Source organism: Drosophila busckii, chromosome X (genome assembly GCF_011750605.1).
Source record: "Drosophila busckii strain San Diego stock center, stock number 13000-0081.31 chromosome X, ASM1175060v1, whole genome shotgun sequence".
In the NCBI taxonomy this organism is placed as follows: domain Eukaryota; kingdom Metazoa; phylum Arthropoda; class Insecta; order Diptera; family Drosophilidae; genus Drosophila; species Drosophila busckii.
In genome coordinates this window covers 275168-298330 of record NC_046608.1, presented here as the reverse complement: position 1 = coordinate 298330, position 23163 = coordinate 275168, and the positions used below count along the sequence as shown (strand labels likewise).

Below are 23163 nucleotides of genomic sequence, written 5' to 3'. Positions count from 1 at the left end.
TGCTTAACAGCTCTCGTTCTTTTGTGCAGACTTGTGAGAGGGTGTGTATTTGTGTGTGTCTTAAAAGTGAAAATTGAGCTTTTCAAGTTCACAAACATGTATTAATAACAGTCTACGATACACTGTAGAAGTGCCTGGGAGTTTATAAAATGTCTGCTCATTTCATGATACATATTTTAATATATTTATTTTTAGTATTAATATTGTATAATGTAATTATAATAATCTTTAAATTATAAATTATGTGATCTTAAGTTCATAGACGATTAGGGTCTTCTGGAATTGTTTCCAAGCTGAGCTCATCTCTTAAGTATGCAATAGTTCTTATACACTTTGAAAAGCAAAGGGTATACAGCCTTCGTTATGCTGCTCATGATTAGTTTCCCAAACTGCATATAGACATTTTCCGACTTGTCACGTACATCACGTTAAGGTGTTGTAAAATGTTTGTATGCTCTTACGTGTGAAGGGCCCGGTGGGGCTATGAAAGCAACGGCCTTCAGCCAATGTGAGCCTTAAGTGCATACATGGATATGTAGGTATGTATGTACATCTGCATATACATACATACATATCAAATTAAATTTCAACGCTTTTGACGACTGCATTTGACACAGCTGCAGCTGAGTTTGTGTGCACGCGGTTTATGTCTATGTAGTTGAAGCCTTTAAAATGTCATGGCGCATACGCAGCAGCAGCAACAGCCTCTTTGAGCGAATAAACAACTAGTGGGAGAAAGAGAGACAGGGAGGTCGAGTTCTCTTTATATGAAAAGCTCATTTCAATGCTTGGCTATGCTCCAGTTATAAATGCATTCAAGCTCTTAGCTTTGCGACACACTTTCATCCCACACTCTCACTTGATTTAGCTCTCTCTTTTAGCTTCGCAGTTTGTTGGGTGGCTTGTGCTACTTTTTTGTGCGCTCTTGTGTCCAAGTTAACCTATATACACATATACATATTTACGTTTGACATTTAGGTGCATGTCGTCGTACAAACTACATATAGTAGTACTATTTTGTCTGCTATATAATGGGAACACTCTGCCGCTGAATGACGACAATCATCTGTGCACAAGTGCTTGCAATGGTATTTTTTTCATATTCCGTGTTATAAAAGCTCAGATTGCTACAGTAGCAAGGAAATAATAAACTATAAACTCATTCGGCATTGCAATTTAAGCAAAAGGTAATTGATGTTTCGAAATCGATCTTATGGTCATTTATTCATTTACACTTAAACAAATTACAACAAATTTTTTCTTGAAATCACTGACCGAATCAGCTTATTTCTTGGCCTCATCTGTGGTCTCTACAATGCGCGAGATTATTGGTATGTCTTCCAATTGTGTATCATTCACGCTATTTGGATTTAATGTGCTCTGCACATAATCATGCTTAAATTCCTCCCAGCGACGGGTCTTTAAGAAATTGCCAAAAAGCTCTTCCCTGGATGGTATGCTCGTCTCCAAATAGAAGCGGCGTCGTTGCCATATATGGCCCGGATTCTGTTCCTCCTCCATTAGCCAGTAGCGTGGCAATAGAAGGCACTGTACCACAGTGCGTGCCATAATAACGCGGTGCATCATTTTTTCACCCAATCCAAAGATGCCACCATAGGTGAGCGAGCCCACATCAATGAAGTGAGTCTCCAAAGGCTAAAATTACAACAAAACGTATATTTAAATAATAAGTAAATATTCATTTGACTGCTTACCAAAACCTCTGTGGGTACGGAAAAATTACGTCGACTGCCACCATGCGATGAGGGTATTACAGATATTTCGCTATCCACAGAAGATTCCTTATCGTATAACGAATCAAAGGATTCTATCCGCACTGAGGTTTTGCGGGAGTGGATAGATAATGGTCGAACTTCCTCAAAAGATCCACTGGATTTGTCAGCTTCTTCGAGCATAAACTCTTCAGTGATATAATCAAAATAGTGCTCATAATAATCCTCTTCAAAGCCTTCAGTTTCATAGACAATTACCGATCGCTTGGATATAGGTATTGTTCGACGGATTGTTGATTGAGATTTTTGCAAGGATTTATGATAAGTCTTGGGTTTCTGTTTTGAATTGAGAAGCCCACAAGCAATCTCGATCTCACGCAAGCCCATTTTACGCATCTAACATGAATAAAAATTATTTTAAATATTCCATATCTTTTATTATATATATATATATATATATATATATAAGAGTTTGGCCGGACTGACGGTTTATAGTGATAAGTGATCGCTGTACATATCGAACCCATAACAGCTAGAAAGCTGAAATTTTCATCAAAACTCTATTAAATATATCTTCGGTGCTTCACAGGAGCAAATGTATGAAATTCTACGGGGAAACACTGTTATTCTCTCAATAAAAATACAAACGGCCAACAAAAAGAATCTTAAATGCTTACCTAAACATCTATAAAAAAATATGTAATGCGTTTGGCATGGTCGGATTTGAAAAATGTCGCCAGGAAAATTTTTATAATTTTCTTCCAATAAAATGAATTACACGAAGGGCAAGAGAAAAAGATTGAAATTTTCACTTAAACCATTTATGTGAAGGCAGGTCAATAATTATTGATCAATTCGAAAGTTATCGCTGCATCCGAAACTTAAAAAATTACCGAGAGTTCCAAAAGTTATCAATAAACGAGTGAACAATTAACGTTGGTCGCAACCAAGTTTTATATACACTTTGACACGAATGCACTCACAAACACATATACACAAAACAGGAAATAAAATAAAAGCGTTTGGGGTTGAGTATACGAGCACCTACATACAAAATTTGGAGCTCTAGCTCTTATAGTTGCTGAGAAACAGTCGGACATGACTATACCGACAAGGTTTCTCTTGCTTCTCAAGAATATATATACTTTCTCCCTGTCACATACATTTGTACAACTTCATAATGCTCTGTTCCATTTTTTAAAAGGAGGGGGTCAAGGAAATGATTATGTTTGATTACATGAGGAGGGAGGGGGTCTTGGACAATGATTACGTAATCATTTTATATAAATATTTTTGTTAAAAGTATTTGTTTAAAAATTTAGTTTCGCGCCGATTGCTCCCCCAATAAGTCCCGAATGCAACTTCGTGGAATCTCCGTTTGAAAATATAGATTAAAAGACCAAATTTGCTTATATGTTTTTTCTTGTGATAACGTAATAATTGTGGGAGGGTGGGAGGTTGTTCATTGAATGATTACTTTTGATTACCAGGGGGGGGGGTTGTCAAAAATCGTGGGGTCAAATCAAAATTCAAAAGTTGGCGGAAAATCTGAATCTTATCCAAATACCTATTATGGTCAAAAAGCTAAAGCTATCGATAAGCACCCATATAAAATGACAACTGTCATAAATATTGATGCATTTTCTACCCAAGACTAACTAGTGTGCATAATGTGACATTTTATTAAGTCAATGCAATAGCCTTTTAATTTCCATCTGGAAATCTGGGAAAACTACATTTCCTCTGAGTGGTACGAGTGATTTCACGAGTGGTACGAAATTAAAATCTGAAGTTTTAACTCAAATCATTCATGTGGAGGCATAATCAATCAAACATATACAAAATCATTTATAAATTATCGAAAAGTCAAAGGTTATGGAAAAGTTTAAAAGGTTTCGAAACTTTCAAACATTATCGTAAAATCCAAAAGCTATCAAAAATTCAGCGGCTATCAAAAAATGTACACATTATTTAAAGGTTCAAAAGGTTATATCTTATTAGGAACTCACAGCTTTTTTGCGTTCTAGTGCCTCTTCTCTGTCCGCTTCGGATGATGTGGCCAACAGTTCTTGTAAATTAAATACTGAATCCGTTAATATATTATAACGACCCTGCATATCAATTCTTTGACTTTTTAAGGATTTCGAACTAGCTTGAAATAGACTTTGTGGATTATTTGACACATTCAATAATTCAAATGTAGTCTGCCCTTCATTCTTGATTACCTAAATGAAGATCAATAGCCTTATCCAATATTATACTGAGCTACAAATAGACACACCTTCATTTTGAGGCACTGTAGTATAACACACTCGCCGCTTAATATAAAATGCACATAGTTTATGCCAGTGGTTTCTTCGGAATAAATTGACTGTAAAGGATCATATTGCATGAGATACCCGTTCTTGCAAGCTCTTATAATCTGATCTTCAGTAAGAAAATCAAAATAGCTTAAGGACTTGAGCGCAGCTTTCTTTTCTAGCCATTGCTTTTTGACGAAACCACCTAAAATTCCAAGAAAATCGCTGGTACTTATAGCTAAAAGCTCGCAAGTGGCTAGAAAAAAGCCATAAATAATGTGAAAGCATTTCCTTTGAAGCACAAAACTTACTCATAGTAACATATGTATTGATTCTGGTGCAGTCTTCTAGTATTTCAACATCACCAATCCAATCACCGGAACCAACTATAGCTTCCGTTACTTTTGATACCTTTTTGGTAATCTAGCAAAAAAAAAATTTTAGGAATATCTTTAAGAGCATTACAATTACCTTATCATAGCTTGACTTAATCATTTCAACCTCGCCGGACACTATAAAATATACATGTATGGGTACATCGCCTTCCTTGACAATAACACGATCCGTATTGATCGTCATAAAGTGCAGGACAGACACCAAACGCGCTCGTATTTTCTATGAACTCGTATTTTCTGTTAACTCGCAATTATTGATTAATGAGCTTTTACTTACGGGTGGTAAGCGACTAAAGCAAGGCTGAGTCGCTATAATCATGCAAAGTCGCTTGCGTTCCTCTATGGTACGCGTGCTGTGCTTGGCGCGCAGTAAAGCTTTCTCCTAAAGTTCATTAAAAAGCTTTTTGTTGAAAACTTACGCTACCTTACTTATTTACCGCTATGGTTAGCACGCCCGTTTTTCGCTTTTGTCTCACCAAAAATGCAACATTTTTCTTCACATTCATGGATATACCCTGATCCTCGGTTTCGTCCAAAAATTGTAGATTTAATAAGACATGACGCACAAGCTTCTTGAAGCGAGTGCGCATTGTTTTGCGCAGTAAATGTGAATCGCGATTGCGTTTCATCATTTTGTGGTCGAAAATGCAAATATCCTAATTTTAATTGATTTTTTTGTAGGTTTTTAATGTGTGGTGAGTGTTTGTGTTGGTGTTTATTTTTTAAGACTTTTTTTTGCGTATTATTGTAGTGTAAGCATGTTGAGTGTGAGTTGAATGTGTGAAATAGATAAACAAAATCAGAGTGCTTTGATTACAGCTCATTTGCTAGTGTAAACTTACTGAGTAATTTGAATTAAATTTTTTTCTTTGATTTCAGGTACATTTCTTATGAGCACTGGCATACAGAGCAAAGACACCGGGGAAAGGCCAGTGCGGAGGAAATAAACACACACACAATTTGCCAAATATAAATAGTATAGTATAAAAAGAAAACAATATAGAGCAATAGACAAAGATATAAATATTACTTAGAGGTAATAACAACAACAACAAGAAAAGAAAACTATACAGAGAAAGAGACACACACACACACATATACCGAATAAAAAGCCATTACCGCCTATCAAACAATGTATCTATAAGATTCGTATGCTCCATATGTGCATATAGATGTACTAGAACAAAACAACAGCAAAAACAATACAAACATTTTAAACAGATGTACGGAATCTAGCAAACTATGCTTAATACGTCAACTAGAACGGGAACACTTTATTCAATACAACAAAAGGCACACAAATCTCATTCGACACAGAGAAACAGTTCAATCAACATATTATATTCTATTAACAAACGTGCAAATACACAAACAGCAAAAAAAAGATAAATAAACGTTTAAAAGCCCAAATACCAATAAAAATATACAGTAAACAAAATATACAACACACATACAGCAAAATAAAGTATAAGTGTTCTTTAGTCCCATCATCAAAACTCATCAGCCCCAGGAAAAAATCAGCCATAAAATTAGTCAACTCTTTCGAGCCCATCCGAGTTCCAAATTTCAATACGCACATTGCGTTTTTCATAGGCGCCACCACCAGTAAATCAAGCAATAATAATAACAACACCAACATTACCTTATAACCAATTTTCAAGACGTTCAAGAAACCAAGCGTAAGTTGCACGAGTGACTTTACTTTATATAATGTGCTTCATGTCCTTTTTATACATATCTATAGTTCAAAAGCTCGAAGGGTGTAGTGGAGGAGAGAGAAAGCATCAAGATAGTGAGAGAGCTGCCAAAATGCATATTGAAATCCAAGTGGCTCTGAATTTTGTCATTTCGTATCTCTATAATAAATTGCCACGGCGACGTGTGAACATATTTGGAGAGGAATTGGAGAAAGCATTGCGTGACAAATTCCAAGGACATTGGTATCCAGAAAAGCCCTTCAAGGTAATGTCAAGCTAACTTTTTTTAATTTCAAGCATTAATGTTGATGCTCTTATTTATTTGCAGGGCTCGGCATATCGTTGTTTGAAAACTGGCGATCCCATTGATGCAGTATTGGCGCGTGCCGCTCGCGAGAGTGGCGTTCCTATTAGCGATGTCCTAGAGAATCTGCCCAATGAGCTATCTGTTTGGGTGGATCCCGGAGAAGTGTCATATCGAATCGGTGAAAAGGGCGCTGTAAAGGTAAGCAAAAGTTGCTATTCTCAAGTTGCATACTGCGAGCTTACATTGTTTGAGCTCTTAATCTTATTATTCAATTCTCTAGTTTTTTTTTTATTATTATAATTTGATTTTTATTAATATTGAATCAATTCAATTATCTCAATTAGGGAATTGCGAGATTGGTCCGAAGTTTAGAATATTTCTCCTCCATAATCGTGTTTTGAGCCGTCTTCTCGGTAGCTGGCTAGCCTTTTTGATTTCTCACCATACCGTGCAGTATGTCGTCGAAATTATGCTTCCATTGTTTCGACTCGAAGTTCACTATTAAGTTTCTTATGGCTGACATACGTCGGGCTTGCATATGCAATACTTTATTTTGCAAGGCTTAGAATTGTTTATGATGAGTTTTTGCTGCTATTCCCAAAAGGTGGATTCCTTTTTTCCATATCGTTCCAATAAAGCTTTTGCATTTATTGTCTAAAGCTTAATAATGCAATAATATCAAATTATCAATTCCAAATAAAAATCATTTGTCAATTTGGACATCTTGCAATTAGTCCTAATGAGAATATACTCTTTCAGATACTGTACACGGAGAATAATGAGAATCATGAGGACAGCTATTCGGCAGATCGTGAAGTTACCAAAACATTCAATCCGGAAGCGCAATGCTTTCGTCCCATCGATGCGGTAAACACGACCATGAATAATCTGAGCTTAAGCCCCAAAGCATTGCCATTGCCATTGGCATTGCCATTGCCGTTGCCATTGCAGATGCCAATGACGACAACACCAGCTGCTGCTGCCGCCGCCGCCGCTGCAGCTGCTGCAGTGGCAGCAGTTGCTGGCTCCTCGCCGCATTCGGCTGCGTCAAGTTCCTCGCCCACATATCCACATCATAAGGGCAGCCCGAACCCAAATGGCAGTGGCGCCAGCGGTGGCAGTCTATCAGGTGCTGTCAATAACAGCAACAATGTGGCTGCCACTGCTGCTGCCTCTGCCTTTATGCAGCGCGCCGCCCAAGCACCACTAACATTCACCACGGCTACCTTTGCTCAAACCAAATTTGGCAGCACCAAACTTAAGACTAGCTCCAAGCGCACCAATAGGTAAGCAATGCCAATACCCAGCCCCTCACCCAATGTAATGCCAAAGCTAATAAATGTTTTCTTATTGAGCAGCAGCTCCTACCGCATGTCCCCCACTGAATTCTCCAACTATATCAAGCAACGTGCCATGCAACAGCAGCTGCATCATGGCCACAATGGGCTGGCTAGCCAAGCTGGTGCAGCGTTTGGAGCGCTAGACGCCGTATCGCCAGCACGCTCACTCTCACCTAATCCTCTAGCGCTGGGCGCAAATCCAGGCAATTCTGCTGCTGCTGATACCTTCTACTATCCCAACATTGCCATGGGCTTGTATTCGCAGTTCAACAGCCAACGCAATCTCTTCGAGCCACATTTTACTCCCGATGCAGCCGGCCTGAGTCTCTACGGTAACAATGCCGCCGCCGCGGCTGCTGCTTCCACTGCTGCTGTGAGCAGCAATAAATTCAGTGCCTATATGGAGCCCTGTTACTATGCTAATGGACATGCGGGCAATCCACAGCAGCAGCAGCACTACGAGCAACCTGGCAGTGAAAATGTGTTTGGATTAGATACTGACTGCAGTCTGGTTAACACCGCTGGTTTGGAGGAGGCCATCAATGCGGCAGCTGGCGTAGAGATCTCCTCGCCGGACAGCAGCCCCATTGGCACGCCCACTGACGTTGCCAGTTTGGAGACAGTAGCAGCAACAGCTACAACAACAACAACAACAACAGCAGCAGCAGTAGCATCATCACCAACCACAGCTACAGATACACCGCCAGCAACACCAGCAGCAACCACAGCAGCTGCAACTACTACAGTTGGTGGCAGCAATCAGGAGACAACTGCTGCTGCTGCTACTACCAGCAACAATAAAATCATTGATGGTCTTAACTCATTCTACGCTGCCGGGTCCACCTATCAGCAGTTGTTGGTTGCCAACTAGAAGACTCCGAACAGCAGCAGCATCGACTGCAGCAGCAGCAGCAACAACAACAACAGGGCCACAAAAAAACGCAGACATAAACAGAAAATCACTGCAAGCAAACAATTAAAGAAATACTAGTAACAATTTATAAACCAGAGAGTACGGAGAGCAAGTGCTTACCAAAGGAGAAAACAAAATCATAATACAAATTATAACTGTAGCCATTTAAACACTAGCCTCGAACCCGACAAACTCATGTGTATCAAAAGCAAAACAAATGTGTGTACAAAACGATTATAACAACAACTAGAAAAGCAATTCAAATGCATGTACTCTACTAAAAAAGCAAATTGTAACTCTCTCGCTATCTCTCTCTCTTTTTCTCTCCCTTTCTCTCTCTCTGTCTGTCTGTCTGTCTGTCTCTGCCTCGTCTCGGCCTCTGTCTCCAACTCACGCTGTGAAGCGTCAAGCGCATATTTATTTTGTTTTTCAGTAAGGAATTGCTTTCAACTATAAACGTTTGTATATACATATTTTAGGCGTATATAACATGATGAAAAACAAATGTTGAAAGAATTTTAGAATTTCAATAATTAAAAAAAAAAGCAAAAAAAAAGTTTGTTATATTTTATTATGTTATCAAGCAAATGAAAACAACCCTGACATTAAGTTTTTAATTAGTATTAACTTAAAACATAAGTTCTTTTTATATCAAGCAAAACAAAAAAGTTTTTAAAATCTAACACACAAAAATCTAAAACTAGAAATTTTAGACAGCATAACGTGCATACCCTAATTACCAGCAATGTTAAATTACTTTTAATTTTTATACAACTGCAAAGTTTAATACTAATTAAATAATTTCCTTAAATATCTTAAATTATTTTCACAGTGCTTGATGTTTTTATATAAATCTGTTTTTTTTTTGTATAAATATAATTAACATTTTTCTTTTTTTTTTTTGGTATATGCATACTTGTTGTCTAGATTGTTGTTGAAAATATATCTTTGTGTGCTAAATGTGTGAGTGTATTACTATAAATTTGACTTCAAATTGTTGTTCTCTTTAATTTTTTTTATATATTATATGTACATCTATTTTTATATGAACATTTGTAATTTTTATAAAAACAAGAAAAACAAAACAAGTATAAGCAACAAACAATTTTATACTTTTTATACGGGCTTACCTGGAAAAAATAAATACCTTGTGCTATATAAATATTTACTTTAATTTTCCAAAGTAAAAAGTGAAACATAAGATGAAGATTTGTGAATCAAAGAAGCATTTTTCATTACATGTTGTGTATACATATATACAAATATGTACATATGTGTACTTATTAGCTGAAACAAAATTGAAACACACAAATATGTCTGTAAATATTTTGTTATATCAAACAGACATGTATATGTATAAATGTACATACAAAATTCCCAAATTGAAATTCAAAAAATATAACAACAATAATATGAATATGATATTTTTCGATAAATTTCAAAACTTACTTGCAATGCGAATATATGTGTGTGTGTGTGTTCTCAAATTTGTTAATTTGTATGTTTTTTGTTTTTTTTTTTTTAATATTTCTGAAAATTATTCGAATATGTACCTACCACATACATATATAAAATGTGTGTATCTAAACTTACCACTGACGAAAAGAATAAATAACACACAAAAAAAAAAACATCTAAGTACCTTGAGCAAGCTTCTTACTAAACACTACTGTGATCGTGATCGTAAGAACGCCAACGCTTATGCGTGACAAGTTCGTGGCAACTAATTGAATTTGGCCAATAAATCGACAGTTTTGATCATGGTAGTACCAGAAACGTACCTACTATAAATTAATATATGTATATGTATAAATGTGACGCAAAAAGCGAAGCGAAGCAGCAGCAAAAACTTTTAGATTGTACTAAACAAATGTAAAAAGCATGACATTTTGTACTTTTATATGCATATACATATGTATGCATATATTTATTTACATGTATATATAATTTTGTTTCAACAAACTCTCAATGTTTTTAAGTACAAGAAAAGAAAAACAAAAACTAATCTTATTGCATAACCTCTATTTTTTTGTTTTTTTTTTTTCATTTCTTAATGCTATAAATGTGTGTTTTCTATGACAAGAGTAATTCTACTCCATACATAGCCACCAAAATTATAAGTCATAGAGTACATGAGTCTATTAGACAGACAGAACGCTTATGATAACTGAACTAAAAATCAATTAACAATCCATGTATGTGTGTGTGTTTGTTTGTATGTTAAAAAGGCTCAATTGATAAATAAGCAATACATTTTATACATACACATATGTATGTATGTATATATCTGTGTGTGCTACATACATATGAATGTATGTAATTATCATTACATATGTATTAGCACCTCCAACTTCCAATTGTGATAATCAAATAAATGTTGTAGTATGTACATATGTATATATAAATATATATGTATGTATGTACATTTATATAAACACACACACACACATGCATGCAAAGAAATATAAGCGTTAGACCCACAGATGTCTTTAGTTTATAGTTAGAAACAAATAAAATCCATTTATAATGACGTCTACCTACCAACAACAACAAAAACCACAAACAATAACATTAATAATATATAAACATTAATAGATTTAACTAACTGTAGCTTTAAGCACGGTCATAATAAAGTTAAACAATATATAAATTTAAAAAATTATATACAGAACTACCAAAACAAACAATACAAACAAAATTAAATCAAAACAAATTACAAATAATTATACATATACTTACATATATACATGCATAAAACTGAACATCAAAGTTAGTGTAGCCATAGTAGTGTGCACTCGATAAGTGCATGTGCGTGCTATTAATTGTTTTATTGAATTAACATAATTTTTAAGCTTTTACACTTATTGAGTGCACACTGTACTTGCATACAAGTATCTCCAGCTGTATTTAAAGGACTTTAAGCTCACTACAAAAATAATCCTAAACTATACAAACTGCTTTTTATACCTCAGACGTCTTTCTATATGAATATATGTATGTATGTATGTATGTGTACACTTCAATGAACAACCGGAAATAAGCCCCACAGCATACATACGTATGCCTTAGTTACCTAACTAGAATAACGTATAACAATTTAATAACAACAACATAAATACATATATGAATTATAAAACACAAACAAAACATAAACAAAACTTGTTACATACTATATACATATACGTATCGTAATTGTTTAAGTAGCTAGTTGAACAATTTATTTAACGATTGTATCTTGTGTGTATATTTTAGATAACTTTCAATTCGAATTGCTTACCAGAAACATCTAAATGTGCATTACCAATACCTACATATATATTTATGTATTTGTATATGTGTGGAATTTTTTTCAAAACAATTTTTGAAAACCTTTTCCATAAAAAACAAAAATTAAAAAAAAAATTTAAAAGAAGATTGACAAGCAAATAAATAGTGTAAATCAAACCAATGCTTAGAATAGACTTATGTATGTACATATGTACATACATATGTATGTATGTATACATACATCATGCATAGACTTTTATAAAAACATACATGTGCAGTACATACATACATACATACTACATACTTTACTGTTAATGCACAGACTCCTAATGATTAAGGATTCAAGCGTTTAGGATTAAATTTTCCCATTTGCGACTGGATCATAGTTAAAATTATATAGATAGACATATGAATGTTAGTATTTCTTACATTTTTTAAAACTTGTCATTAGGTACATATGTGTCTGTGTATTTGTGTGCAGCAACAACAACAAGAACAAGATTATAACAACAATGTTTGGCAACTATGTATGTATGTATGCTTAGCAGTACAAAAACACTAATTTATAAATAAATGCATATCAATAAATACAATAAATTGTACATACATAAATAACATACACATACACCCACATGCATACATCCGTTTAAGACTTTAAGTGCTTCATATGTACATGCATGGACTTACATACCTACATATGTATATATGTATTTGTATGTACATTAAGGTTAGCATATAGAAAATATTCAATCAATTAAAAAAACAGCAAACAACATAAGTGTACATAAACTTAGAGTTAATTATAATTATATAAATACATACATGTATTATGTATAGCAAAGTAATAACTTCCATATTGAGTATTTTTCATATTACCTTTAATAGAATATAAATTATCGTATTATTCAAAAATAATAACTATTGTGTGTATTCTGTTTTCAAATTGAAAATGGCGCTTATGATCGGCGACTGACAGTTTGGTGCCTGCTACGGGCATTCTAGAATAGAACAGTGCTGAGCAGAATACTGAAAGGCAGTGCTGGCTAAGTACTCAGTTAAGTGAGCAAATCTAGCAATGCAAAAACAGCAGTCAGTAATGCTTTGTTGTTATTATTCGCTATTTATAAATTGAAAGTCTAAGATAAATAGGGAAAAACGAAATTTTAAAGATCAGAGAATCTCTTTATAACAGAATTGTCTGGAAATCGGCCACTGAAAAAGGATGCAAGCATATTAAATGATCGTTACAATGGGGGTTCAATACATTTTGGATGTACATATGTTACATCCAATTAAATAAAAAATCGTCAATAATTGTTTCTATTTAACCAAATTTTATTGAGAATCTTATTTAACCTAGCTTGTATTTATGTATATGTATGCTTACACGGTTTGATTGGAATGTTTATTTTGTAAGTGTAGTAGTTGTATTAATACTTATTCGATATTTTACTTCATGATACTCGTGACAATTACCTTATCGCAAACTGTCATCTCTATTTTTGTTTTTGTGTGAATTTCTGGGACGACAGCTAAGCTACTGGTTGCCACTTCCAACAAACTTTAAAAGAATCGTTTAATAGTCAAAATATATTAAATTTCGCAAACGAAAATGTCTGAAGAAAAAAAGGTAACTATAATAATAAAAAAGAATAAGCAGTAATAAATGGTAAATGAAATTATATATTTGCGCGTACTAAGCCGGTTGCTGTACAACATTCACGCGCGCAGATATACAGATGTATGCATGTGTACATGCTGATGTACATATAGCGTACACACTGCAAAAAATGTTATTATTCACTTGCAACGTGTTTTAAAAACTATTAGTTTATAAATACATTCATATACCTATTGAGTATGTGTGTTTTTCATGCGCTTTAAATTGCATTGTGTAGAAAGCCGCCATTTTCATTGGACTGGAAATGAGAATGGATCCTAACAATGCAGAGTAACTAACAATCAACCCTATACACATGTACTTGCATCCATATGTATGTATGTAAATATGTATGTATATGCATATGCTTTCTTGTACAAGCCCTAACCACTATTAATTGGTACGCTAATGCTTCTTGATAGTGTAACTATCAATAACTATGTTAAGTTTATCTAATTATTGCACATGCATGTTGATACTTTGTAAAAGTTGAATTTAATTACCTTAAACCACACACCAAATATTTTTGAATAATATTAAGTGGTACGGCAACACTGTTTTTCAAATAATACTGAAAAAGAAAACAATTCACGAATTATTACAAATTTACGGTCTTTGAATATTATTATGGCACGTGGCCATCCAGTTTCTGAACAAGTTCGATCAATTATGGAAAAATTCGACATACATAATATAATCCAAGGTTATGTTGATTTTGTCTCGATTGCATAAACATAGAATTGGTCCAAGAGCTTGTGTTGACTGATGGGAAAAACAGTTCCTAAAAATTCTTATTCGACTTGGGGGGGTTATAGGACGTTGAATTCGTTAACGGATTTCTTAAGAAGTTCGTATCCCAGTAATTGAAGTTTCGGATTTCGCGTCAGAGAACGCAGATTGTATTCCCGTTATAGATATTTAGTATTTAATATGTTAAGTATATTGCTTCACCCTTGTACCGGATTTCGTAAAGTATGCTGCGACGGACTTTAATTTTCAAATTTTCCCTTTTTTTTTATACATATATATACATTTATACATATCGACGCATTTCCGCGAAAGTATCGTATGTTAAAAAACCAAACTTTACAGGAAAGCGTTTAGAATGATTTATTTCTGGTGTAGCCTTGAACAAAATCAAGGAAGTAAATCATTGTATTTTTATACCTATAGAGAATGTCATTCTAATATTTATCCAGATTATAAGAGATATGATTTAGAACAAGTTTGCATCAAAATCTCAATTTCGAAAAAAGCGACATACGATACTTTCGCGGAAATGCGTCGATTTATAACCTGCTTATTTCCTTATATATATGTAATTACCTTTTTTTTGAAATCTAAAATCGTAATTAAAAAATTTACCCAAACATTTATAGAAGCAATTGAAAGCAACCCTACCAATGAATGGTGATTAGGGCGTTAGTGTATAAGTATGTATTTACAATTTTCTAAAATATTTTTGTATTATAGACTGAAACCGAGCACATCAATCTAAAGGTGTTGGGACAGGATAATGCTGTTGTGCAGTTTAAAATCAAGAAACACACGCCCCTACGAAAGCTGATGAATGCATATTGCGATCGTGCGGTAAGTCTACATTTGTCACAATTGAGGCTATTAATATTAATTAATATATTAATTCAAATTAGTGTATAAGTGTATATATAACTTGTTTAAATCTAAACGACCTATTATAATGTTTATTCTGTTTTTTTAGGGACTTTCAATGCAAGTTGTACGCTTTCGTTTCGATGGACAACCGATCAATGAGAATGATACTCCCACTTCACTGGAAATGGAGGAGGGCGATACGATTGAGGTGTATCAGCAGCAAACTGGTGGATTTACTAAATCATTCATAACTGTATATTAGTTAAAAATAATTAAGCGCATAAAAATAGTTGATATTTAAGTCTAATCACAAAATGAATACATATGTAGCTGTCGAATCATAATTTTCAATTTTATGTTTATAACTCTAAAATTCCCAATAAACACTATTTAAGAATAAAAAAATAGTATCAGACGTCGCTTTTGGTTATTCTAATGATAATCCTAAGTCAAATTTATTCAATGCCTAAAAAAAATTACCTTAATTTGTTTTTCCAAAAGATTACAATAAATTATAAGCATTTTATACTTTGCACAAGATTAGCATTTATTTCTAAATAAATGTAGTATTACGTAACTAATTTATCACTAAGCTGCCTAGATTTATATCCTCTGGCGCATCGTTTATGACAAAGTTGAATTTGAATGTATTGCCATTGTTGCCTAGAAGATTGCTGTTTAACGACGTTGCATCTACTTTTGACTGGTCCTTGAGGGCTATAGGAGAATCAGTGTTGTCTCCAATTTTAGGCTCCGAAAAGTTAAAGCGAAAATCCTTCCCACTGGTAAGAAGTGCCGATTTCTTGACAAAACTAGATGTTGGTGTTGCTGATGTCGGTGTAAATTTGATTTCTTTTGAAGCTGAAATGCAAATACATGTTGTACTTTACATACTTTAAAGCAAGATGCAAGATATTGCTTGACTTTTCTTACCAAGCAGCATTTTTTTTTCCTCCTGTTGCATCTTTGAGCGGTAATCCCCCAATGCTAACTTCATCACTTGTCGTTTCTTAATAAGGGGTGCTGTTTGGCTTGTTAGCGTTTTCAAATTCTTAGACGTGTCTTCCGCTTTAAATGCACCGGTTTAATAAGTATTTACAGCAAGTGTTGTAAATCTAGCTTTGGACTCACCAATTTTTTGACTTAGCTTGCCACTGCTCAACGCCGTTTGCAGCTGTTGCACACACCAGCATAACTCTACCTCGAACTGAATATCATTGTCCCCATCAAATACTGCCTTTTTCGCAACGGGTTGTATTGGCGGTGGTTTGTTTATAGATTTAGCTGTTTTTCTACGGTGCATGTTTATTATATGCGGTGCATGTGCGCTTAGATTAGAGATGGAGAACAGTCGATGGCACTATCGATGGCTGGGCGCAATCGAGGTACCATCGATGGGAGAAGACAGACGATAGTTCTTTGTAAATATTTATGTAGGTCGACATTCGCTGGCTATCGATGGCACCCACTTTCGATAGTTCTCACCTCTTTATAGTGCAGGTTCTTTCGGGAACGAACGAACGAACAAGATTTACTTTCTCACTCAAATGAACGAACACGAACTGGATTATTTTATTATTTTTAAATTGTTAAATGAAATATGTATCCATCGATATCATTAAACGATGAATAATAAAATCGAAGGAACAATTCAAATCAGTAATTAAAAACGAACAAACGAACTTATTGAGTCAATTAAATGATGCTCAACCATCGAAAATCGAAATATTAAATCAAACACATCCATAAATATATTGTTTTGGTTGAAAGGCACAGTGGATAACAGTGTGTTTGAGTTTATATAAATTATCGTAACACCGCCACTTTCCATCTACCCCATTGTTCTGTTTCGGGATGCAATGGTCGTATTTTCATCCATGCTTTCAGTTCAACTTATCAACCCCATTTAAAATATATCAAAAACTTTTTATACACTAAACCATGATATCATAAGCTGTTTTTAATTAAAAAATCTGTAATAAAACTCTTCTAGTTCATCGATATGTATTGTAACTAATCGATAGATATTAAAGCAACTGTCTACAATTGTGCTGCAGCCCTGGTTTGTGGTAACGTGTTTCCGTTTCTCCTCCGGTTCTTTCTTTTTGACAACGACAGCCGACTAAGGTGGGTGTGTTTATTTTGCAGAGTTTTTTTTTGTTGTGGAAAATTGAAAATAATATTTTTATTTACATTTGCTCAGAACCTTTGTCGCTTAAACGTTCAACATGGTTGCAGTAAAGAAACAGGTAAATGTTTATTTGCGCTATTATTGCTTTGCACAATTGATTTAACCTCAAACATTCGCACTTGCAGAAGAAGGCTTTGGAGAGCACCAATGCGCGTCTAGCGCTGGTGATGAAATCCGGAAAGTACTGTCTGGGCTACAAGCAGACACTGAAGACCCTGCGTCAAGGCAAGGCCAAATTGGTGTTGATTGCTAGCAATACCCCAGCTTTGAGGTGAGATAGAGAGAGAGAGAAAATGATTGAGTTAATGCTACAGAGAAGTAGATTTCCATAACGTGATGCAAGTATGTTGTTGTTGTTGGAACCATATGGAGTCTGGCTGAATGCTCTGACTGAGAAATATGATTCCAATCGAATACGATTCATGGAAACTATGGAGTAGCATATATAGTCATGAGCAGCAGCCACCGCACAAAAGACGTCCATAATTTGAACTCCACATGGTTCCACTAACGACACGATCATATTTATAAATATATATGGATACTTGGCGGTAAGGAAGTAAACTTGTTTAATAATTAATTAGTTTTCATTATATGATGATGTTTTGTAATGCCGATAGTTTATGACGAATTTCATTACTAGAGACTCTTTCTGAACGCTTTACAGTTCTGCTCAAGCTCTTTTATTTGTGAACGTTTGAATAATGAATATTTACTTTGCAGGAAATCCGAGATTGAATACTACGCCATGTTGGCCAAAACTGAGGTCCAGCATTACAGTGGCACCAACATTGAGTTGGGTACTGCCTGCGGTAAATACTTCCGTGTGTGCACCATGTCCATCACAGATCCTGGAGATTCGGACATTATTCGTTCTTTGCCAGACAATTAAATAGTTAAGCACTTATAATTATCTGCAAGAAAATATAAAAAAATTTTCCGGAATTTAGTTTGTTTCTAATATAAAGCATATGGGGGAACTTTTACAGGGCTTTGGTACTGATGTCAACGATGACGATAACTTTTTGCGATTAATTTGCCACACATCGCTAAAGCTGTTTTAAATAGTTTCAAGAGGCTTTCGCTCTTGCAGAGAATTTTTTGCTAGTCAAATATAGTATAAGTAAGCACGAAATGTCTTCAGAATATCTCAGTGGCTACCACATACCCTTGGTAGCCTCTGTTGCGCCACAACCAGTCATTGCGACGCCTACGTCCGAAGCGTCAATAAACAATGTGAATCGCTTTTTGTCGCCTGGAAAGCCCATTGAAACCATAGATGCCACTGTTATTGCTGCTGTTACACAGCGTCCACAGAAGCGCAAGCTATCCCAAGAGCCTTGCACTGAGGGCAGCAAGCTGATTTTTTTTTCGGGACGCGATGAAAGCTATCCGGCGGAACTGAATAAACTAATAGAGCCATTGTCCTGTCAGTTATGTAAGACGCAGATGACATCAATGAAGTGCGCCAAGGATCACTACGGCTCCAAGGCACACGATCGTCATATGAACGCCTGGCTTGCCAAGAACTACACCGAAATGGGCCTGGAGACGCCGCCTATCAAGCGACTTCTTAAGGAAGGTCCCATCGGACCAAACGCGTTTCACTGTGAGCTCTGCGACTTGCCGCTAACTTCAGCAACACATGCACGACAGCACTATGCTGGTCGCAGGCATCAGCTTGTGCAGCAAAAGCGCTCCAAGCCATCTGGTGCCGGTTACTTCGATGCGGAGAACAAATGGGTGCGCACGGGCACCAAGGCAGAGCCAAAAGTGACAGACGATGGTCGCTTTGGCATTGGAGAACTATTCATTCAGGCTTCGAAGGAGCACCAGCTGATTAATACCAAAGAAACTAACAATGGCCAGCCATTGGATGAGGGACTCCATTGCAAAATATGCAAAATCAGGGTATCATCCAAATCACAAATCCAAATGCATTTGGATGGCGCCAAGCATCAAAAGAATCTACGGAAACAGCTGATTGATCCTGATGCCACCACAACCAAAAACAATCAAGCAGCGACGATACCAGCAGGAGACTTAATCGCTAGCAAAGCTCAACCAGAGGCAGACAAAAAGATTGATGATCTTCCTATGTACCGCACGCCGTCTGGCTCTTATTATTGTAAGCTTTGCAACATGGCTATGAATCATATAACTATCCTGCAACAACATTTGCAGGGAAAAAAGCATTTAAAGAACATGCGACAACAGCATGAAAAGACAACCAACTAAATACGTAAACATGAAATTCTATAAATATAAAATTTGTGTATACATCTGGGAAAGGAAACTACATTTTTGTTTTCATATGAAAACTCTTTTTTTTACATTTAAAACACAAACATATTTATTTAGAAATTCCAATCAAATCACTTCATTTTCTGTTTTTTTGAATCTTTGAACTTAAGTATACATACATATATATGTTTACATATATATGTATATCTATCTACTTAGTAAACTGTTTTTCTTTTTCGAAAACAAAATGCACGTTTATCCTAGCGTAAAGTGTAAGAAATTCAAAAAATCAACAATACAGATTTACAACAATTTAGGGCTCTCAATAATTCACAGCAGTAATATAAAAAAAATTTAATTTGTTGGCTTCATAACCAAGCTTAAGACAGATTTAACAGTTTGACCATTGTGCTCTATTGTGAGGGCGAGAACTCAGTGGGTGCCAGCACACGGCAATGCATTTCCCTTATCAATGGCACTGTATAAGCAACACACTCATCCCAGCCAGGGGAACGCCAAGCTGCCTCTCTGGTCTCCTTGCGGTCTTGCAGTGACTTATAACCTTCACAAAAATGAAGCCATAAATTAGTTTGTAATATAAAAGTTTCTATGGCTTTATAAACATACACCATATATGATGCACATTGTAGAGTCGTCCGATCTGTGAGAAGAAACCAGCAAAGGCTTCATTGTTATGCTTACGGAAGTTTATGGCGCGCGCCCAGTTGTTTCCCCATTCAATCATGGTGCCAGGTGTCAGGCGATATGATCTATATGACAAACAAAAATTGTAAGCATAATTTATGAACTAATACCTGTGCTTGGCTTAGCAAACTTGCCGCATTTCGTATATATTCTTGCCACTGCGGCTTTCAATTTGTGGCCAATAGCTAAATGCCAATAGATATTGCAAATGTCTAGATCTTAAAAACTTCGAACGCTCATTCATGAGCTTCAAGTATTCGGGGTCATGCCACAAATCCTCTTTGGCTTGATCAATTTTTTCAAAACCTCCTGTATATTTCCATAAATGCAAACACTGATCCATATCGCCAACCTGCACAGTCCAGGATGCAACTAAATTACAGGACAAGCTTGTCTTCTTCTCATTGATTAATGCCACGGTGTTTTTACTAAACAGTTTATGCATATTATTAGTAAATTTCTATTGAATGTTGAATACTTTTTGCAACTTACTAATTATCTAAGTAATTACCCATTGAATCGGGTCGCACATTATGCGTGTGTAGTGCGTATATAATTTCCTTATCGCTCAACATGCGACTGTGCGATTCCTTGGTTGCCTCAATTTTTCGCACCATCAGCTTGGAAAACCATGATTCTGAATCCTTACAGGTGGCAGTTGTTGAAAGTGTCCTACGGTCACGAATCAACAGGTTTCAATTTATACCGGCAAGCGATAAAAACACAATTAGAAATTAGACCTAGCACAAGCTAATGTTCTTAACTTACCGCAGAGCAATGGGGCCGGCATTGGTTCCTACAGACAAGATGTTACGTGCATTCAACATGTTTCACTTAACCGACGGATGATACCCCGTTTGCTATGGGAAAATCACTTGCATATTATTGTATATGTATGTATGTGTATGTATGCATGCATATGTATGTATTTGTTTGTTTTTTAAACCGTTCTCTTATCATTCCAGGCGATTCTTAATTTATTTTTGTATTCAGTTTACTTTTTTTTTCATGCCCTCGTGTACTTTAGTCAAGGTGAAGTCAGAGTCAGCGGCACAAACAAGTGGCAACAGAGTATTGCTTGTTGCTTTTGCAACGATAATTGTTGCTAATACCAATAATGCTTAAAGTATGCATACAACGTATATTGCAAATCACATTTGTTTATTACCAATTCTAGCTACTTACTAAAATAAATACATACATATATTTAAGAGTAAATACATATATGCAGCTGTTGATACATATAAATAAATTGTATGTACATATATATGTATGTATGTATGTTAAAAACTGCGGATATGAAAAATGTATTGAACATACAATTATTTTAAATTTAACATTAAATTTTTACCCACCTGTTATGCTTGTAAGAATTTTATGTCTGTGGAAAACTAACAAATTATATTAGTAAGTATATTCGGCTTTGAAATGAAATGCCAAATGTTTCTATGCATTAAAACAAAATGAAAATAAAAATGTGTTGTTTTTATTGTAATCAGCGTGTGAATGACAGTGTGTCAATTCCAATTGGAGTATACAATGCTTACGTTTGACTGCGAGTATCATCCAAGGCTTTGGTCTAATTCTTAGACCTTTTGTCTGCAAGCGTTTGGCGCTTGAATTTAAAAAAGAACTAAATTACATTTTTAAGCATTTTTAATTTTATCCGCAAGGAGTTCGGCAGAGTTTAGTCCAGTATCAGAACATTCGCCAGTGTCACTTTCTAATGAAATTACAATAACAATTACAATTACATATGAGCATGAGATTTGAGGCGTGAACAGTGAAGAGTTCGAAATCTCAGAGCGTGGCTTTGACATTTTTCCTATTATTTACACAATTTTCCCAGCCACCTGCTCCTGATCTTCATATGTTCAATTTGACAAGATCCAATAAATACTAATTTCATCCAGATCCTCAAAAAGGTCTCAGGAGTTAATCTATTTTCATATATAGAAAAAGCTGTTTCTCGGCTCTTCAATGGACTTTTTTCCGTAGAGTGTACTCTGAAACGATTCAATGAGGGATGCTAAAGGACATCGAATCTTTTCTTTTAGTTCCAAGAACAGAAAATTTGTTGTTTCTTTTGCTATTTGCTTGTAACATTTTCATGGGTGTACCTGTATATATTCATAGGCAATTCGATAGATTTAGTCGCAGCAAACACACGTTACACACGTCTATATTAAAAGCTTAAGTGCTAAGAGCTCCTAAGATGTACATATATCCGATCAATTTGAAAATTTTCTTCTGGGATATCGACTCAGATCTAAAATGAGCGCACATGGAAGAAGATCAGACAGGCAATTACGCTCAGAGGGAACTAAACCACCCACAGCTGAATAGGTATTGGTAGTGATATTTATGAAGGTTTTACTTTAACTATACACATACTACTATATACCATATGATCTTAAAAATAATACAGTAATCAAAATGATGTGCAATAATTGATGATACGGCTGATGCTCCGCGACTTTTGGGTCAGTCCACTGAAAAATCATTCAATATTACTCGTTATAATCAAGTGCATACAAATTATGACAACATACAATTCATTGCAATTTTATTTGATGGAACGGGAACTCAAAAATATAAATATTTCGTAATATATATGAATACTTGTAACTTAACTAAGTGATGTACGTACATATGTATGTATCTACATATGTAAGTAAATTTATATAAATTAATTTGAATTGATTAACTATACATAATAACAATATAAAGAATTGGGCTAGCACAATGCATAATTAATAGGTGTATATGTGTGTATTTATAGTAGATGAGTACGACT

General features: G+C 35.2%; 7 protein-coding genes across 8 annotated transcripts; 4 read left to right on the top strand and 3 right to left on the bottom strand.

Moving 5' to 3' along the window:
- Positions 1-1205: 1205 nt before the first annotated feature.
- On the bottom strand, positions 1206-5199 carry LOC108606976. Its single transcript, XM_033294322.1, has 8 exons — positions 4866-5199; positions 4706-4810; positions 4505-4648; positions 4345-4456; positions 4015-4289; positions 3743-3958; positions 1716-2129; positions 1206-1656 (listed from the first exon to the last, which is right to left on the bottom strand). Exons 1-8 carry the CDS (start codon positions 5058-5060, stop codon positions 1285-1287), a joined length of 1833 nt encoding a protein of 610 aa, XP_033150213.1. The 5' UTR covers positions 5061-5199; the 3' UTR covers positions 1206-1284.
- Positions 5200-5464: 265 nt separating this feature from the next.
- Positions 5465-8943, top strand: LOC108606978 (protein Tob2). Of its 2 annotated transcripts, none has more exons than XM_017997547.2 (5): positions 5465-6107; positions 6173-6390; positions 6454-6630; positions 7192-7718; positions 7794-8943. In XM_017997547.2, exons 2-5 carry the CDS (start codon positions 6238-6240, stop codon positions 8641-8643), a joined length of 1707 nt encoding a protein of 568 aa, XP_017853036.1. In that variant the 5' UTR covers positions 5465-6107; positions 6173-6237; the 3' UTR covers positions 8644-8943. The 2 variants fall into 2 exon arrangements, with proteins under 2 accessions (XP_017853036.1, XP_017853035.1); XM_017997546.2 differs by having other exon boundaries at positions 5466-6107; positions 7791-8943.
- Positions 8944-13453: 4510 nt separating this feature from the next.
- LOC108605991 (small ubiquitin-related modifier 3) lies at positions 13454-15568 on the top strand. Its single transcript, XM_017995812.2, has 3 exons — positions 13454-13582; positions 15086-15202; positions 15333-15568. The coding sequence occupies exons 1-3, from the start codon at positions 13565-13567 to the stop codon at positions 15486-15488; spliced, it is 291 nt and encodes a 96-aa protein (XP_017851301.1). The 5' UTR covers positions 13454-13564; the 3' UTR covers positions 15489-15568.
- Positions 15569-15760: 192 nt separating this feature from the next.
- On the bottom strand, positions 15761-16593 carry LOC108606081 (UPF0488 protein CG14286). Its single transcript, XM_017995928.2, has 3 exons — positions 16358-16593; positions 16160-16294; positions 15761-16087 (listed from the first exon to the last, which is right to left on the bottom strand). Exons 1-3 carry the CDS (start codon positions 16527-16529, stop codon positions 15804-15806), a joined length of 591 nt encoding a protein of 196 aa, XP_017851417.1. The 5' UTR covers positions 16530-16593; the 3' UTR covers positions 15761-15803.
- Positions 16594-17298: 705 nt separating this feature from the next.
- On the top strand, positions 17299-18362 carry LOC108605858 (60S ribosomal protein L30). Its single transcript, XM_017995669.2, has 4 exons — positions 17299-17353; positions 17430-17475; positions 17543-17688; positions 18141-18362. Exons 2-4 carry the CDS (start codon positions 17455-17457, stop codon positions 18307-18309), a joined length of 336 nt encoding a protein of 111 aa, XP_017851158.1. The 5' UTR covers positions 17299-17353; positions 17430-17454; the 3' UTR covers positions 18310-18362.
- A 159-nt stretch (positions 18363-18521) lies between these two features.
- Positions 18522-19663, top strand: LOC108605406 (zinc finger matrin-type protein 3). The gene has a single exon (XM_017995076.2). The coding sequence runs from the start codon at positions 18552-18554 to the stop codon at positions 19653-19655; it is 1104 nt and encodes a 367-aa protein (XP_017850565.1). The 5' UTR covers positions 18522-18551; the 3' UTR covers positions 19656-19663.
- A 188-nt stretch (positions 19664-19851) lies between these two features.
- LOC108605760 (protein NipSnap) lies at positions 19852-21826 on the bottom strand. The gene is made up of 6 exons (XM_017995563.2): positions 21722-21826; positions 21135-21226; positions 20859-21038; positions 20501-20794; positions 20289-20431; positions 19852-20223 (listed from the first exon to the last, which is right to left on the bottom strand). The coding sequence occupies exons 2-6, from the start codon at positions 21191-21193 to the stop codon at positions 20075-20077; spliced, it is 825 nt and encodes a 274-aa protein (XP_017851052.1). The 5' UTR covers positions 21194-21226; positions 21722-21826; the 3' UTR covers positions 19852-20074.
- Positions 21827-23163: the final 1337 nt, after the last annotated feature.